Source organism: Parasteatoda tepidariorum, chromosome 1 (genome assembly GCF_982258835.1).
Source record: "Parasteatoda tepidariorum strain Cologne lab strain chromosome 1, Ptep-v5.0, whole genome shotgun sequence".
Taxonomy (NCBI): domain Eukaryota; kingdom Metazoa; phylum Arthropoda; class Arachnida; order Araneae; family Theridiidae; genus Parasteatoda; species Parasteatoda tepidariorum.
Genome location: NC_141755.1, coordinates 19,539,925 through 19,560,041, shown reverse-complemented (window position 1 = coordinate 19,560,041; position 20,117 = coordinate 19,539,925). Strand labels below are relative to the sequence as shown.

At 27.6% G+C, this 20,117-nt stretch overlaps 1 protein-coding gene across 1 annotated transcript in view; it reads left to right on the top strand.

Moving 5' to 3' along the window:
• LOC107452144 (guanine nucleotide exchange factor VAV3) overlaps window positions 1–20,117 on the top strand; it is a 65,800-nt gene continuing 45,683 nt past the window's right edge. The window contains exons 1-3 of the mRNA XM_071180132.2: window positions 1–646; window positions 3,349–3,465; window positions 5,742–5,800. Of these exons, the coding sequence (XP_071036233.1) occupies window positions 437–646; window positions 3,349–3,465; window positions 5,742–5,800 (386 nt within the window). The 5' untranslated portion in view covers window positions 1–436. The remainder of the gene's footprint in view (window positions 647–3,348; window positions 3,466–5,741; window positions 5,801–20,117) is intronic.

The window sequence follows — 20,117 nt, the reverse complement described above, 5'->3', positions numbered from 1 at the left end:
AGCACAAGTGTGAATATCGGAATGCGACCGTTGTTAGATCCTCCCTGTGATTGGTCGAAATTTTCTTCGCAAGATGGCAAAATAAATTTATTTAGCCGATAGTCGGTTTAATAGATACTCCGAAAATTGCAAGAAGCTGATTGTCACTAATCATCCACAGTGCTTTTTAAAACTAAGAAACTTTTTTATGTATAGTTAAAATATCTGTAAAGAAAACCCCGATTTTCCTAATAATTTGTGAACTTGCTTAGAAAACTTTTATCTCAAAAAAATAATAATTTACTAGGTTAATTGTTATCTTCACTGTTGCCCGTCAAGACGGTTGCTTGCTTTTTAATTCTTGTTTATCTTTTGGTGAATTTAATTTATCCGAATATTTATTTCTATTTATTTGTTCTTTATCCAATGTTGAAACTGGAAATCAATATTCAAAAGAATGGCTGACACTTTATGGCATGAATGTGCCGATTGGTTAATAAAACAGCAAGTTATATTACCAGATCACAGAGTAACTTGGCCAGAGGCTCAAGTTATTGACTTGGTTTACACTCTACGAGATGGTGTTCTACTGTGTCAGCTTTTAAACAAACTTGTCCCAGAATGCATAGATTTAAAGGAAATCAGTTTACGTCCTCAGTTATCACAAGTATAGAATACATTTTTATTTCATAAAATTATTGTCCATTTTGTAATAGATTTCATTCTATGAAAATTTACAAAAAAGCTTTCTACTTTAATTTATTTGAAATTATTGCGATGTTCAAATTGAGCAGTCATCAAATCATTATAATATTTATGAAAAATATTATCTATTGAATTTCGTATGCTTAAAAATAGTCTTGCTATTGAATTTTATTTATAAGGCTTTAGTTTCAATTGTGATCATTCTTGTTCGAAAAACAAGATTAAATTTTTATGTGAAATATTAAAGTCAGAGTAACCAATTTTAGCGTTGAGTAAGCATATAAATCTCCTAGGACCAACTCAGATGGTATAGCGCGTAGCCACCTCCGTGCAAACTTCTATATAGTTTTTTATTAAAAAATTTGACATTTTAAAATTTATTTGGCGTCTTTGGAATTTTAGTTTTCGCAACAGATCACTATACAAAAATATCCACATATATTGTGATGTCCTTGTAATAAAATATTCAAATAAATAGTTATGCACTTGTAGTTTAAATAATTGTAATTAATAGGTGATTTACCAAAGATTAATCCTTGAAATTGAGTACTTCCTGCTCGCTTCCTTACTTCTTGGGTATAATTGGTCATTCACTTATTCACTATATAGATATTTTTTTTGATATCATTAGTACAATCATTTTATAAGTCTTATTTTCATCATGCATAGTTATTAAGCATTATATATTTTTAGATTTTTTAAAAATGTTTTGTAGCTTGTAAATTTATTAATCATGAATTACGTACTACATTCAACAAAGCTTATGTTTTTTTTTGTACATTTTATCTGCATTATCTGTTATTTCCATATTTACTGTGCATGACTCGCACACTCTTTAAATTAATTGACCCATAAAAAATATAACAACTGTTAATGGTATATCACATTTTGTTCAGCTTAGGTTTTCCCTTATTCTTTGCACACATTTTGCTTCGTGTCATACTGATGATTTTTCTTATATAATAGACTTTATTATAATATAGAGCATAATATCTAAGCCCTTATAAGCAAAAAAGTAAGAAGAGTATTTTCATTTTGTATGTTTGCCATAATGATTTTGGCATTTTGCAATCAATCAGTTCTTTTGTTTAACTGCTCAGTTACAGCTGCCATATCCATGTTTTTAGAGCATCAACTTATTTGGCTATAATAATATGGCAATTCGTTGTGTGACTTATGTCTCTTCTCTTGTGTCCTCTTTTATGATATTGTTTCTTTACTAGTTTTATAAATGTAAGTAATCTCTTTTAATACTTGATCCAGGAGTTCCCTTGTCTTCTGGATTGGGTTCAAAATTACCAAGGCTACAGAGTTGAGCATTAGTAATCATAAACCCGAAAATTGGGTCAGCTGTTCAACGACGGTTATGAAATAAAATATCTTAAAGGAGATCTGTGGTGTTTCAAGTGGTAGAGGGCTCTCCTCTGAATGAAGTTATCCAAGTTCAAATCCTAGCAATGGTTGGTCAGTACGAATTCCAAACCCAGCTCGTCCTGACTAAAAATATTCTTAATTGTAGACTAATAATCGGTTAGAGTCCCCTTGCAGTTAGGATAACCAAAGAAGGTTTTTCTCTCTATGTAATACAGATGTGGCTTAGTTGTATGTGAAGATTAAAAGCAATAACTACCAAAGAAATCGATGGGGAAAAAAATGATTGAATCATTGCGTCAAAAAGTAAATACTCAAATGAACATTTCAAATTTTCGATACTGTCTGAAATATATCGGGATAATTAAAAACCATGTGAAAATCAACATCAATAACTGCCGAAAATACATTCAAAACACCACTTGGATTAATGATACCATGGGTGTAAATTGAGCATGTGAAAAAGTGATTATTTAAGTGCGCGATTTGAATTTCATGTGTCGAAATAATGTAAACTGACAAACACTGGAATTTTTAAAACAATGTGAAAATCAGTAACACTAGCAAAAGCTGACAAAAAGCCAAGAAAAATAATTAAATCCTTACATTAAAAGCATGTAATAAAAGGGTAATATTTTGTAAGTGTAATGTTTCGCGTGTAATAAAACTGTAAAAAATATCGATATTTTATTAAAATCTGAAAATTTGAAGAAATACCTGCATTGATAGGATTATTTTAATAAAACAATTCAAAAAAAAATTCGTAGCAATAATTGCCGATAAAATTATCAAAACACTGTATACATTTACAATGGAATCGTCGTGATTTGTCAGCGATAGGTAAATAAAGTTTTATAGAATAGGATTAAATTGAAAAAAGAAGTTTATTACCTTTAAGTGCAGCTACTATATATTCTTTAATTTGTTCCAAATTAAACAACTGTATAATTTTATTTGGCATCTTGATAATTTCAGTTTATATAAACAGTGTACTGATTTGGAAATATCCCCATAACTTATTATTTAAAAAAAAAATATTTTTTATCTGTATTATGTAATGTTACAAGAGTCCTAAGTTTTGATTTTTTTTCTTATTAAGGATTTCCACTAATTTGTGCTTCATGATATATTTTTATAAAATAGTATTGTTTATTTAAAAAATGTAAATAAAAATTAGTTTATATGTTATAAAAGAAAGAATATTTTTGAAAAAATATCAATTTTGAGCTAATGATAAGAAAAATGCTATTGTCTATCTATATATTTAAATGTGTTTTCTATTTTTCTTTTTAGTTTCTCTGCCTAAAAAACATCAGGACATTTTTGCAGACGGCACAGAATTGTTTTAACCTTTCACCCAATGATTTATTTGAACCTGCTATGCTCTTTGATTGCACTGATTTTGGAAAGGTAAACTTTTCTATTATTACGTTTTTTTTAAATTAATTTTTTGCAGACTTCATTAAATCTGCAGAAAATTAATGTTCCATATTATTAATGTTCATTTAAAAATTGTTGTTCCAAAATTAAATGTTGCATTGAACATATTAATGTTCACCCTAATTTGTAAATTTCAGACAGTTTTATTTTTTATGTATATACCGTATATTCTGGCGCATAACGCGCCCCGGCGTATAACGCGCATCCATAATTTCTAATAACTTTCTTTACATTTTAAGATATACTCTTCGTATAACGCGCACGAAAATTTGGATTGTACATGTGCAATATCTCTTCTAGTATTAATAGATAACCAGAAAGCCTTTTAGTGTGGGACATGTTTAGGTCCCACCTTACAGATAATACAAAAAAATTGTTGAAAGAATGTAATACCGATATGGCAGTTATTTCGGGCGGAATGACACTATTAGTTCAGCCAATGGACGTATGCTTAAACAGATGATGAATAACTGCCATATCGGTATTACATTCTTTCAACAATTTTTTTGTATTATCTGTAAGGTGGGACCTAAACATGTCCCACCTTACAGATAATACAAAAAAGTTGTTGAAAGAATGTAATATCGATATGGCAGTTATTTTGGGCGGAATGACACTATTAGTTCAGCCAATGGACGTATGCTTAAACAAACCATTTAAAGCCAATTTAAAAAAACAGTGGAACACTTGGATGTTGGAGGGGGAGAAAACCTTTACGAAAGGAGGACATATGCGTCATGCAAGTTTGAAAACAGTGTGCGAATAGATATTAAAAGCATGGGATGAAATTAAGCCTAAGATGGTTAGAAAATCATTCAAAAAATGCAGTATTTCAAATAATCTGGTCGGATCAGAAGATGGCTGTTTATTTATGGATAAGGGTAACACAGATGATGAAGAGTAAACAGATTGTGATGACGTGCCTGAAGAAATAACGGAAGACGAATATAATGAACTATTTATGTAATAACAAAAATCAATAAAGTATATAGGTAAAGGTATGTTATTTCTTTAAAATAAAAGTATTTTTCTATAGTATTTAAATTTTTTTAATCTATAATTTTTTATATTCGGCGTATACCGCGCACCCGTAAATTCCAATGTTATTTTTTGTATTAAAAGTGCGCGTTATACGCCGGAATATACGGTAGTTATTTATTTTGTGTTTTTTGGCTATTTTATTTTATATTTTATAATAAATGAGAATAATAGTGATTGAAAAATTATGCAGTTTGCTATTATTCTTATTTGAAAACAAAAGAAGATAAAATAAGTTTAAATGAATTTTAAATAAGCAGCTCAGCTTCAGCTTTAAAAGTAGTTCAAAAGTCAATATCATGATCTTCAATTTATTTTATGGATTCGTTATTTTGTATAAGTTATTCGTTATTTTGTAAATTTAATTAATATTTTACTTAAAATGGAGAATTAAAAATTTTAGTTTAAAAAAAATAATTGGTAAGATTGCTTCTCATTTATTACTCATATTTTGAATTTCTAATTAATGTAAAATAAAAAAAAATCAATAAATAAAAGCTGTTATCCATTCTAATATAAAAGAACTCTATTAAAAAACTTTCTTCAAACACAATTAACTGTTAAATATTGTAATATTAATTAACTTTTGAAACTGGTTTAAACCTTTTTGTTATCATCTATTTTGGAGAAATTAATTTGAAAATTGCTAATTTTTTAAAATATGTTTTAATTTTTATAAAACTCTATATTGATTAATATATACCTCTGCATGCCTGAAAGTCAAATGCGATGAAGTAATTGAGGAAAAGTGTTGCTTTTGCGAAGCAGAGGGTGAAATTCTCGTATAAATATTTGCTAGATTGATTGCGGGTTAAAATTGTGAAATTCTAACCATTTCTTTTTTCCCAATGAGTAATGCTAAACAATTTTCCGCAATGTTGAAAATTATTGATTACGGGATAGAATATGGATTTTCGACTTTTATATGTTTTTAACGAGTACTACTAAAAAAATTTTGTGATATTGAAAAATATTGACTGCAGGATAAAATAGAGGAATTTGACTGTTTTTTTATTTCTAATATGTGATACTAAAAATTTTCCACTACCGTCGCCTGCATGTTTGTGTATATTATACATATCTACTTATGGCATACATAAATAGCCTCTTTTTGCTGTTATTTTCTTTTATAACAATGCTTTTGTAGTGTTTGTAATTTTCATTGTTTTTCTTCAAGTATGTTAAATCAATGTTCTATTCTATTTCAGGTATTGCATACACTATCTGTTTTATCTAAAACAGACAAGGCCCAGTCAAAAGGAATTAAGTAAGTTAACAAATTTATTATTTAACAAGCTTTTTTTTTCTGCCTGATTTTTTACATTTTTAAGATCGAAGGGAAGATAAAATTATTTTTAAAAATTTTTTTTAATTGAGTGTTTGTGCTTACTGTTAATGTAATTTAACTTTTAGTGAATAGCAATTTGGTGGAAATGAAATTATATTTTGAAAGTTGTTTTGAAAAAAGTTGAATTAGTTTTACTAAATAATGATTAGAAAATAAAGTTCATTTCTTTAAATAATTGGAAATTTTGTTAAAGGTTTGGGTGTGAAAAGTCATGATAAAAAAAGAAATAGAATTTCCTTTAATGTCATTTAAAATTTTTAATTTTTTAAGGGATATTAATTATTGATTGTTTTGAAGTTAATGAATCTCCATTAAATCATTTTAGTAAACATAATTCAAATTCATACTTATTTTATTAAAATTACATAATTGTATTTATGTTAATTTTCTAATCAAAAGGACAAAGTTGATTTGTTACTTCTGTATAAAGACTATATAAATAGCACTCAAAGATTTGATATTTAAGATATTAATTTGTAACAATACCGATATTAATTTGTATTTATCTTAATTTGTATATAATTAACTTCATCATTAATAACATGTCATTAATAGCTTTTTAGTTATAAGATATGACTATTTGATTTATAATGCTCTGAAAAATAAACTCTCTTTGTGCACATCTGTGACAGTGAATACAAATTAAAGATGATGAGGAAGGCGATAGATAGGGGATAATATCTATCACCTGTATGCTTTTATCATTTATAATACATCGCTTTAAAAAAAGTTTGAAGGTTATTTTTATTTGTTTGTAAGCAATTAATGTATGCGGAAATGCTTAATTCTTTGTTGAAGCTTGTATAAAATATTTAAAAAAAAAATTCCTCTCCTTAAAAAGATTTTGTTTTCACCTTAAAACTCTCTTAAAAACACAATCATCATACTCATTATATTTTTACTCTAATGATTTAAAAAAATAATTAATAGAAAATAAATGAATGATTAAAATTTATTATTTAAATCATTGTTCCTCAACCATCGGTTCACAAACTTTATTCATAGGTTTACAAACATTATTACCTGAAATTTGTTATTTATTTAATATATCCTCCTGAAAAGAAGGATGTTCGTTCAGGGAATTTGGGGATAATAAATCATTTATTAAAAACCAAAATAATAACAATCTTACTACACCAGAAGGAGACCTTATTCAATTATCTTCAGATCAAGTTTTAAAGTCATAATTCAATTCAATGAACATATATTAGTTCTGGATAAAAACTGGAAAAGAAATGCAAATAAAAATCTTTTGCAAAAGTAATAAGATTTTATTGCCTACTTTTTAAAATTAATTCTGTGAAACTATATTTTCGGGTATAAGTATTATTAAAACGAAACATTGAATTCAACTTAATATTACGCCTGCTATACGTGTTGCTGTAACCTAATTGGACACCTAGAATCAGGGATGTGATTTTTGTTCAGATTTTTCAATTTTTCCCGCTAATTTCCGCGGAAATTTTTTTTTGCACAAGTTAAAATATTTTATGAGGAATTTAATTTTCTGCGGAGCGAAAATATTGAAGTCCACATTCCTCCCTCTGTAGTCTCTCTAAAAATCATTTCCTTGGGATAATATTGATTGACCTTTATACAGGGATGAGATTTTTTCGCCTTTGTCTCTCGAATTTCAGCCTTTTTATCAAAAACTCCGATTCTCTAAAAGTTTTGTTTTTCTTGAAACGAAAATTCCGATTTTTTTTAAAAATTCAGTCGTTGGAATAAAATAATTATATTTATTTACGATTTTCAAAGATAAACAGAAAATACAAACTGCGTCCTAGTTGCTAACTCTTCCGCATTTTTACTTATTTTAGCTAATTTCTCCGCTTTTGCGCACAGGAAATAAGATTTTCCATATTTTTATCCGTCCTCCGGATAGCTCGTGTTTTCGTAATTCGTCATATTTCGTTTCGTCGCTGCTTCCTGTTTTCTGGCATGAAAGCAAACGAAAGAAAAAAAAAATAGAGGTGGATTTGCGGTGAAAATATTTATTTGCTCATTCAATTAATCTTGTTAATTTTTATTTATTATGTCTAAACAAAAACAATACGAACAAGCCCTTTAGAAATCCCAAGTCCTGACTCTGAAAATATCTCGATTCTTATGTCAATCATCGATTTTTGTATTTACCTGATTTAAAAGTTGCGCGTTGTGATTCTTATTCACGCTATTTAAATATCGTGCATTATGATTCTTCTTTACCAGGCTTAAAAATCCAATATCGCGTTTAGTATTTACTTGCTTTTAAAACCCTATGTAGCGATTCGTATTCACGCGAGCTTAAAATCCAAAGTCGCGATTCGTTTTTGCGGTTGTAATATCCAACATCGATTTTCGTATTTATACGTGCTTTTTAAAAAATTAGAGTTGGGATTCGTATTCGCACGATTTAAAAATTATGCATTGTGATTCACATTTATGTGATCTAAAAATTACGCATCATGATTTGTATTTTCGCATTTTTTAAAATTCGATAGAGTTTCATATTCACATGATTTAAAAGCCTCATATCGGGATTCATTTTCTTTCAATTTAAAATCATGCATGTGATTCGTATTCATACAATTTTATAATTAACCATCGGAATTTATAATCACATAGTTTACAAGTTTAAAGATCAAATTTTTTTTTTTGTCAAATTTTTGGATATATATATATTCATTCATGGATTTCCTCTTTTTTACTTTCTGACCACTCTCATCTCTGCTAGAATTGACATGTTAGTCAGCAACAAACAACTTCAGCAAACAAATATTTATTTTTTGAATGTTTCCTATTTCCCTTTTTTAAAAAAATTTCTTATTAACTGGTGTTCTTTTGCTACCAATGTATGGTTACATAATTTTGTTTTGCTATTTTGTTATTTGAATAGCAAAAATAAGTATTACTAGAATGAATACAAATTATTTACTACTAATTAATATATATTATATTACAGTAGCTAGAATTAATAGGGTCAGGTGGGATAAAGTGGGTGTAAAATCAAGCTTTTTTTTAAAAAAAAGAAGGCTCTAAAACCAAGCTATTATGTTTATTTTACAAACAATTTTGATGAATTTTATATACATTGGTTTCACATAGATTAAATACAAAGCATAACTTATCTATTTTGTTTGATTCTTTTCTTGCTGTAAATAGTAATACATTCAAAAGAACATGTTTTGATACTCCCATTTTACCCCAGAGTTAAGAAAAGTGGGTATAGTTCTAAAATTAGTATATATTTCATTAAAAAATATATGCAAATATTGTTTTAGAATAAAAATGCTCTTAAATAAATGTATCATGATTTTATTAAAAAAATAAAGCAAGTGGTTAAAAATAATTTTGTTCTTTGTATTATTAAATTAAAGAGTTAATGTTCATGGCTATAGAAATTAGGTTTCACTTCAGATGCAGTATTTTTTGCTGAATTCTGAACTATTTCTTAAAAAGCAAGAAAAGTGTAGTAGTTTTTGGCTTACTTGAAATATAAATGAGAGTGAAAAAATTAATATTTGTTGTGGTAATTTAAAGTGTTTTTACAATTTATTGCAGACATGTATTTATATTGAATTTAGTTACTTTAAGGAAATTATTTTGTTTTCCAAGAAAAAACTGCCATATGAAGGGTAGAAACTTGCTCGAAAACTCATCAATATCTTTAAATATGCTCATTAAGTTGTACCATTATGCTATTTTGATATAAATGTATGCTATGTCTGTTATATTGTTATTTCCCCCTATCATTCTTCTCTTTAAAAATTAAAATTTGAAAGAAATTTTGTTTTCAGTGTTAAAATTACTATGTAAGGCTATAATCAAGCAAGCAAGTTACTTTTTGGCTAACTCATTATTAAATATAGATCATTAGATGCTTACAAGAACTAACACAGAAGTAAAAAAAAAAAAAAAAAAAAAAACCCAATCATACAACACTTAATTAAGCCTAACCATACACCCACTTTATCCCACCCCAGAAAACCATTGATAAATGGAATTTTGAAATTTATTCTTAAATTTCTATGTAGATCTGTTCTTTAGATGTCTCTCTACCAGTTTAAACTAAAATTAATAGTTCTTGACTAGTGATACTAGAAGAAAGTTCATCAGCAACCTAAACTAAAATATTTTATAAGTTGATCATAAACAGATAGTTTGTAAAAATAATTTTTTTTTTTTATCAGTTTCTAAAATTGAAATAAAAATGTTTGCTGCAATCCCTATAAATGTCTTTAAAAATATTAACTAAATTATCTCAACTTAAAAGGAGAAAATAAATGTTTCATTAACATATGCCCACTTTACCTCATGTACCCACTTTTCTCCACCTGACCCTATAAATTATGTTAGTATTTGCTAAAATTAATGTAAATTATATTGATAATTAAATAGCTTTAAGCTCATTGTAGAGATTGTTGCTCATTGTATTTTTCATTGTAGAGAACATGTGATTAATGAGAAATAAATTGGTCAAAAAACTGTCTCTATGCGATTGGTCCATATTACTAATCTGACTGGTCTGTGATAAAACGTTGATATATTTTACTAGTCCCTCGAGTAAATCAGTGTGAGAAACACTGATATAATTAATTCAAAAATTGAATATGAATCATTCTCTCCTGCAGTATAAACTGATCTGGCCTGCAAAACAAACTGCCTGCAAAACAAACTCTTAAACCATAAATTTATTGTTTACTTAAGTCAATTTTGTAAATAACTGAGTTATTAACTTTGAAGTGACAGCTTGATATTTAATAAAATTAGTGTTTATAATTTTTTTTTTAATGTAAAAGGATGTTCTTTTATGTGGTTTATGTGGAAAAATTTCTTTTGGAAATTGTTTTTTTGATTTATGTAGATTGTAATTATATTTAGATGTTTACACTTTTTATTGATGAGATGTTTTATTGCTTAGGTAGCTGAAATATAAATAATATAACATGATGTTAAAGGTAGAAAAAAAAAGAAAAAGAAAATCAAGTAGAAAAACTAACTTTACAAATATTTAGTTTAACCAATAACCTGTTTAAGCAATAACCTTTTAGTAGGAATTATTATTATTATTTTTATTTTGTAGCTACATACGCTTGTATCTAAAAATAGCAGCAAGTCTCAGTTTAAATTTCTAATTACTTTTAAAGTAATGAACAGTTAACTCTTTTTTATTTATAAATACACATATTTAATGTTAGAACGGGGTTCCCACGGTCCTTAAAAGTCCGTAAGAACTGCTTAATTTTTATTTTGGAAAATAAGGGCCCTGAAAAGTACTAAATTTTGGTACACGGTTTTTAAAAATCCTTAATTTTTCAGCATAACTATAGTTGATTGGAAAAATTTTTTATTTCAATTTTTTGAAACAAAAAGTCGTTCTTTTATCTCCTAGAATTAAAGCATGCATCCAGGGTAGAGCATTTTAGAGAGTCAGGAAAGGATGTGTGTGAGAGGGCTACAGGTAAGGGTAAGAAAGCATGTCCTTTCATTAATATATTCTGCCTCTTGCTTAGAATGGTACTCTTTGAGGAGAGAAGCATTCTGAAAGAAAAGAATAGAGTCTGGACAAGAGGATACTGCACATGAAGGAGATAGTGCTTTTTTTGGGGGGTAATTTCTAAGGTACTTAAGTAGAAGACCCACACTGACCTTCAAAACCGGCAGAATTAAAAATTTTTAGTTCTACTGGTAATTTCCTCAACTTATAGGAATGAAGTAAACAAGAAGTAAAAAAAGTATCAGAAAAATTTTTTGAACTAGAATTTATAACAAAAACTATATCCAAAATTCTTGAAGAATTAAATAAATTTATAGAAAGCAGTAACATTTTTTAAAATTCATGATTGTACTAAAAATTAAACAGATATGTAAATAGGGTTTGAAAAATCCCAGCCCATCTAGGTTTTTCATCAAAGACCTGGGGCTCATTGGGTTTTTGGTGAAAACCCCAAGTTTTTTCAAAAATACTTAAATTTTTATTCCTGAGTACTTAATAAGAATGCATGAGTTGCTTCTGACAAGAAAGTTAAATAATTGGTAACTTTTTATCATTTGTTTTGTTGCAATGTAAATTTTTATTAAGTTTTAGATTGTTACGCTGTTATTTTTATTTTTTAAGAATAAGCAGATTGTTACAAAAAAATTAAGATCTTGATTAAGCGATCCTGAACCCAAACTTTTTTCTATTAATGTCTAATAGAATAAAATTCAAACTTAGATTTTAATAGACATTTTATTCAGTTAACATTGGAACTTAATATACTGTTATTTTTTTCTATTTTATTTTTTTTAAAAATTTCTATTTGACTTTTGATTGCTTCAAAACTAGTTCATGTTTTTTGCTAAATTGTTTAGTAATATTATGTAAAGTTAATTCCTAATAACACTTTTGACTGGAAATAATAATATATAAAACTCATCATAAAAGTAAATATAACAAATTTGCTGTTTAGCAATAGTTTTTTTTATTTCCAATGAGCTGCACAATCGGTCTTGCCGATAAGCAGACCTAGTGCGTTCTCCAGAGGTGGTATCCACTCTTTCAGGAACACCACAATGGGTGAGATACCGTTGGTCATGTTAATTTGGACGTCTAGTTTCTGCCACACTAGATGGCAGCACCGAGACTCTATTTGGATGCTAAAGTGCACTAGGAATTTTAATTTTGCCGGAAATGCCAAGAGCCAACAAGGCACTCCAGGGATCTTTTACATGCCGCATAATCATACGACATGGCCGCTGAGGATTTTCTGCATCCCGAAAATCCGGTGTCTGGGCCGGGGATCGAACCCGCAGACTTGGGCTCAGAAGGCCGACGACAAACCAACTGCTCCATAGCGAATTTTGAAATTGGTTTATAGAATGCGCGAATTTCTCGCGGTAATCATTTTTTAATGCGAGAAAAGAAAAAAATATGAGAGATTCTCGCGTTCTCGCGCTGTAGTGAAAACACTGCCTTATGACAGTAACATTTTATTAACAGAAAATAAAGAATTTTTTAGCTGAATATTTAGCAAGATTGGCACACAACTGAATATGTAATAATGCATGTATGTAAATATGTGATACAAATATGTGATTAACAAAAGATGCATTCTTTGGAAGTGCATAGCTGGATTTCAAAAAGTAGACAAACTTTACTTTTGTTTGGAAAAAGATAATGTAGCTGGACATATCAAGCACATTGCTATTTTGATACCAGAAATAAATAAAAAATGTGTTCCATTTAAGCCTTTTTGACTCACTTAAACAGCAGAGAAATGTTTTCCCTAAAAATTTTTTTTTTATTGAAATATCAAGAAACAAGTAACGTTTAATAATTTTTCTTGCTTTGATATTAGCATTTTGACAATTACCTGGAAATTTTTATTATATGAAACTTTTTGTACTATGCCAAATTAGTTTTGAGTGTTTACTGTACTAAGTTTTGAGCAACAGTTATTTGGATCTAGTTCAAAGTATCTAGACTCATTTGTGGAGTTAACTTCTATTTTGTTTAGTTGCAGACACTTGAAAAAAGTTTCTAAAACTTTATGATCACATTTTTAGAAAGTATTAAATTAGTTGTATTTTATCATATTTTAATAATTTTTTTGGTTCAATCTACTAAATCATAAAAGAATATAATACAGATACAGATTAATAAAACATTTACGGTTACTAATTTTCACATGAAATATTTTTTAAATGTTTCGAAAAAAATTACATTTGATATTTTATGTGATAAACTATTTTTTTTTTCATTTAAATTATTTCAATTATGTTTATCAAGGTATATTTAATTTAAATTTGATAATTAAAATATTTTCTCATTGACCATATATTTTTTTGATACCAGTTTAAGTTCTCTGAAAATAAGTGTACCGATATGTATTTCTAGTATTAGATATAGTTTTTTTGTCCTAATTAATATAGGAATTTGTAATTGTTACATCCTTTCCAAAATACTGAAAGAAAACACAAATAATTAAATTCGAAAAGGATAAAACTTCTTTGAAAAAAAAAACGCGCTAAGAAGCAGCAGAAATTTCAGAAAAAAGTATCAATACAAGAAACGAATGAAATAATAAAAATATGACCACCGAAGCCGACGTCTTCAGGGGGTACCGGCCCCGGTAGCCATTTAAAACAAAACCATTTCTAATTGATTCCTGGACCTCTATACAAAACCATCGGGGTACTGAGGGAGATTTTTTAAGCATTTGCTTCTCCCTCAATTAGAAATGGTTTTGTTTTTAATGGCTACCGAGGCCGGTACCCCCTAAAGAAGTCGGCTTCGGTGGTCATATTTTTATTTTAATTTCATTCGTTTCTTGTATCCTTTCCAAAATGTTTTTTTTTTTGTAATATCATGGAAAGTAATCATATTAAACACTTTTTAAATGCATTGTTTTAAGCATAATATTTGTTATATTCTGCTGAATTTAAATTAACTGCTACTTTATTTTAATGACAAAATTTTTCTTAAATCTGGATTAATTAAAAAAGTAATTAAAATTAGCTTTATTAAAAAGAATGGAGGTTTTATTACATAATTTTTTTTCACTCTTTCTATTTGCTGAGATTAAAATCAAAATTGATAGTTATCTGATCTATTAGTTGTATGTGTTGTATTTGTTACAGATCTATATCAATTTGCTACTGATACTGAAAAAATGAGTACCTACTTATTTATCTCTAGTTCACCTAGTCTTTTATAAATGTATTTTTTCCCTAAAAATATATATTTTCTAGAAATTATGTCTTTAATTTTTAACAAAGTTAATTTTAATAAAATTTAAAAAAAAAAAATGAACTCAGGAAGAATAATTTATCAGAAAAATTAATTTTCACAAAATTCCATTAAAACTTAATTTGATTCCTAAAGAATAAATACTGCTTTTTTAATTACTTTTTTTATTATTATTTTTATGTGGAAACTTGTTTAAATAATTTATTTGTGAATTGTACAATTTTAGGTAATTTTAATCTTTAGAGTTCACTACAAGAATGCAATCAATTTTCGTCTGATTTCTAAAACTTCCATAAGTATTGACAAATAAATAGCAAAACTATTAATTAAATTTACCATTAATGAAATTTTAAAGATGTGTATTTAAGGGCTGTTAAAACTTCTTTAATATTTTTTAGATAGGCAGTGATAAAAGAAATCTTGGAAGACCTAGATTCCTTATTTCAATGATTTTAACTTAATTCAATGATGATTTTAATTTAATGTTGAACTTAGGAATCTCTCCCAAATTAATTTTTTTTAAAAATAATGTTTTGCTGCATTTTAAATTTTTGAAACATTTGTTTAAAAACATTCTTCTTCTTATACTTCTTCACTCCATAGGGAGCATAGGGTCTTTGTTGTGACTCTATATCTCATATTGTTGGTGGCTAAGCATTTTCTTTCTTTCCATGTTTTGTTGATTGTTTTTAATTTATTGATAATAGTTCTGTGTCACGTCATTTTAGGACTGCCCTCTTTCGTTTATCTTAAGGTGTCCAGCCCAATGTCTGTTTTACTTTGAATTTTTTTACCGTTCTGATAGTGTGTTCAATCCATTGCCATTTCTCTTCTCTGATTTCTATTTCTATTGTGTTTTATTTTACTGATTTTGAATAATTCATTGTTAGATATTTTGTGAAACCATTTTATCTTAATTATTTATATTATTAAATACGTTAAGTTTTGATTAAAAACTATTAAACCAAATTTCAAATTGATGTAGAGATTGGCTTTTAGCAACAAATGAAGCTAATGGCAGGATCCCTAATATTATTTGTAATGTTATCACCCCTTTCTCTCTCTCACCTTAATATACTGAATCAATTCAGTATCTTAAATAATAAATAGTATTCTCATTAAGCTTTTCTGCTTTTGTGGTTAGGCTACATTTAACTAGATCATATAAAATTTTCAGTTGGAATTAAAATAAAGCACTGCACTGTCAGAAGAAATCTGCACGGAATCTTGTATGTATCAGTTTTGAAAGATTTGTTTAATATTTCCTACTATTATTGTAACTTTTTGCTTAATATCTTAGCAAATCTCTTTTGAAAAGGAACAAGAAATTTATTAATCATGTATATATATTTACACTTACTGTGCGAAATCTTAATCACATTTAAGAAGTTTATTTTTGAATTAGTGCGTTGAATTAATGCGTCTTTTCTTATTTAGTCGTGAGAAAAATTCTGATATCTCTAAAATTAGTTTTCATTTCTTAGAAACATCCTTTATGCGAGAACTTGCTACTCAATTTTGATAAATAATCACTTATGGTTAATGATGGAAATATTTGATTATTTCAGTAGATTCTCAAACACTTAGCTAAAAAAATGTTTTCTTTTTCCCACTTAAATATATTTTAAATGGGTTATTACTGTGTCTTGTCTGGTATGTTACTGTGTCCTATACTTTTGATATGTTTTTTTCTTACTATTTTTTAAAATCTATTTTTATAAATTGTTTTAATTTTTCAAAAGTACATTTTAAGGTCACCAGAACTGATGATATATGTAACTCTTGCAAAGGAGGAAATAAAACTATTCAGACAACACAAAAATTGTTTATTACCACTTTTTTTTCTAATTAGGTACTAAATTAATAAATTCAAATTTCTTCTGATATGTATAAAAAATATATGTTTGACATCTGATACATCTTGGCATAAACTTTTCTCCTCTAAAGTTTCTCCTCAGCAACTGATAGATTCTTTCAATCTTTTTTCCGCATTCGACTTTTTATTTTACCCTAACATGGCTAGACTTTTTTGTTTTGTTGACTCCCTTTTCCATTGTCTTTTTCTGTGTTTATTTGCTTTAACTATATATATATTTTAATTCTGTGACTTTATAACTTTTAATTTTTGTTTATAAATTTGGTTATGATTTGGATAATCCTTCTAATACAAATTTTTAATTTTTAAAGAAGAAAGGGAATGAAGAATTAAAGTAGCTTTTAAAAGAAAATTCAAAAATTAAAAAAATTTGTATTTTTTTCTTTGACCTGAACAAAAAAAAGTTTTTTTTTTAACTTTTTACCTCAAAAATAATTCAATAATGAAAGGGTCCTGGAACTTTATTTATTTCTGTCACCATTCCTTCAAGCTGTGAAAATTACTGATTGTGATTGTAAGTTATAAGTAAGTTTTAAATGACCTGTCCTCGTAGGTAAATTATACAAGCTTTGTAAATCGAATAGGAAATTTTGCAACTGTATTACTCAAAGATTAAGAATTCATGTGGTTTTAGATATGGGGTAGATATTGGAGTTGTGCCTTGAACCAGTGTTAATATTTGGTCCCTCTAGTGGAGAATTTCTGCATTCAGTATATGCAGATCATATCTGCAACAACAGTGTTCTTTACTACTTTGGTGACTTTTTCCGGTTTTCTAAACACATGCTAAAGAGCTTTTTTTTAAAAAAATTTTTCATTTGCTCAGTTATGTTTTTCAATCGGTTTGATTAAAATAAAAACCCTTTAAAAATTATGTTTAGAAACAGAACTAATGTAGATGAGTACCAAAATTTTTATTATCTTTAATATAAGATACCAATTTTTAAGAAAATAATTCATTTCTGTTAGGCTTAACAAAATAATGAAAAAGGAAAAAAAGAGTGCTTTTTATAACTTTGGAACAACCAAGGACAACATGCAGTTAGTGCAAATATGGACTTGATCTTTAAAATTTTCACGCTTTTAGTAAAGCAATAATAAGAAATTATTTAAAATATTCAAATAAAATATTATCTAGTATTACATTTATTAGTCATTTGATTTATTTTAGTGCCGGCCGGCCTGGGTAGGGGGCAGGGAACTGTCCTTGCTTTAGAAAGGTCCTGGGTTCGAATCCCGGGCAAGGCATGGATGTTTCCTTCTCTCTCTGTTTTCCATGTCCTTTCTCCTTTGTGTGTGAATGTGACGCACCCTATAAACGGGTTGTGGTTGTGTGAATGACGTGGCAGAAGTCGAATTCCTGGCCATAGATGGCGCCACTGAAAGAAAAACAGGAAGAATCGCACCCCCACAGTCTAAAACAGGCATACGACAAAAAATTTTATTTCAGTAAGATAACTGTATAAACTGAATTTTAATTGCATGTATATCATGGATATCCAAATATAATGAACTCACAAGTTCAGAAGAAAAGAACTCAGAATGAGTATATTCCAATGAATAACCTCCAGTGTTCCAAGGTATAACACTATGTTGTATCTTGGCTTGGGCTATTTTCTTATGTAGTTTTTTTTCCTGAAGTATATGACAGAATTTGTCCATTAAAAAATTAATTTATGGACAAACTTAAATTTTAATTATTATTTTTGTACACAAAAAATTAAAAATAAAAATTGTCAAAGAACAACACTCTCCCCCACACTTGGATGATTCAAAAATGGGTGAAGTTTAAAATCTAGTTCCGGAACCAAAATTTTTAAGAAAAAAAAAAGGAATTGGCTTAAAAATGTTGTCCAATTAAAACATTTGTTTCTGAATATCTAAATAGTATGTTTATAGTATAAAAAAAAGGTTATTCTAATAAGAATTTAACAACTGTTAAAATATGTGCATAACACTTAAAGACAATTTAAAATTAGAAAATATAAGGAGATTAAAATATTTTTTGAATAACAGACTATTTCTTATGTAGTATTTTAAGACAAGCAATATTCAGTTATAGTTTAATAAGACACGAACAGTATCTTTTAATAAATATTTTTCGTAACAGTTAATGGTGAGTTGGGGGAACATTTTAATTAAATTTTTTTTGTTTCATTATGGAAAACATAAATATAAAGTTTTCGTATACTTTATAATCACGAGGGGAAAAAGAAAGTTAAACCTGAATTTTTTTTAGAAGTTTTTTGGAAGAGATTTCCTACATTTATTTTTCAAATAGTATTTGAAATTTATTCCTTAGACGGTTTTTTAAAGCTGATACAGCTCCGGAAAAAAGTATAGATGGAATGCATCGCGGTTAACATATATTTCGATCTTGGGAAAATTATAAAATTTTATTCAATCCAAAAAATTGTTTGCTGCGGAAGATTTTAAAAATCGTTTTTTTTTCTTATATATATATATATATATAGATATAGATATAATATAATATACAATTAATAATAATTCTTCGATTATTCTAAGAAGTCAAAAATTAAACATAGTTTCTGTGATGAGAGGACGTTGAAAAATATAATATCCTGTAAAACGTGATTTAAGTTTGAGGATGCGTATTTTCCATCGAAACTTCTGCAAGTTGAATAATTTTTTTTACACACCTAAATATAAGTAAATAAAATCAAATCAAATCCGAAATTTAAAAAAAAAAAAATGCTCGACTATTAAAAAGAGTTATGATGGCTAGTTTTTTGTTTTATTACTGAAACCAAAACTCCTTAGTTTTTGTTTCGCTACCTTTATTAAAATAGTAACAAACCCTGCCTCTTCCCAAGTTTTGTTTCACCCCCAGCTGTTGCATAATTGGCATTATCCCAACTCAAGTTACTCTCTAATTTTTTTCACGCGGTTTAACTTAAGATTAGCTGTTATTTATCACCAGTATAATGTTGCGATGTTGAAATGGACAATTATTCGTGGTGAAGATTCATTAAAAAGGTTTTTAATTATTTTTTACTTAGTTTTTCTACTTTTTTTCTACTTTTTAATTAAAAGAAATTATTTCTGCATCTTTTAATTTCTCTTCTTTTTACGATTTTAATAATCATTGTGTTAAATTACGATGAAAATTATTAATGCTTGCCTCGTTTTAGTTATTAATGCTTGGAATACAGCAGCAAAAATAGTCAGCAGCAAAATAAGTCAGTTTTTTTTTTTATATTAGCCTCTAGTTATTTATCTACTAAATTATTTTTTTTTCCTTTTTAGCTGCTAACGATAAGTCAATAGAAAAATTCGCATAATAAATATTTGAATTTTTTCTTTCTTTTTTCTTTGGAAGAGTTTCGAGCGCTTTTGAAGAAAAAATATAATTCATTCGTAAGCATAGATTGCTAAGATATTTTGTTTAAGATCACAGCTCAGTAAATTGAACATTTTGACTGAAATATAATGTTTTGCTTAAGCAATTGAACTAACCATTCCATTGAGTACTAATTCTTATCTGTTATCTACATTGTGCCCGCTATTGTATTGTATTTTTTATTGTCACAACAATATAAAAAAGTTTCCCTTTACTATTGAGCATGGTCATAATTTTCTTGATACAATTATATTCACGTGTCCCGCTCCAATTTACGCAATCTTTG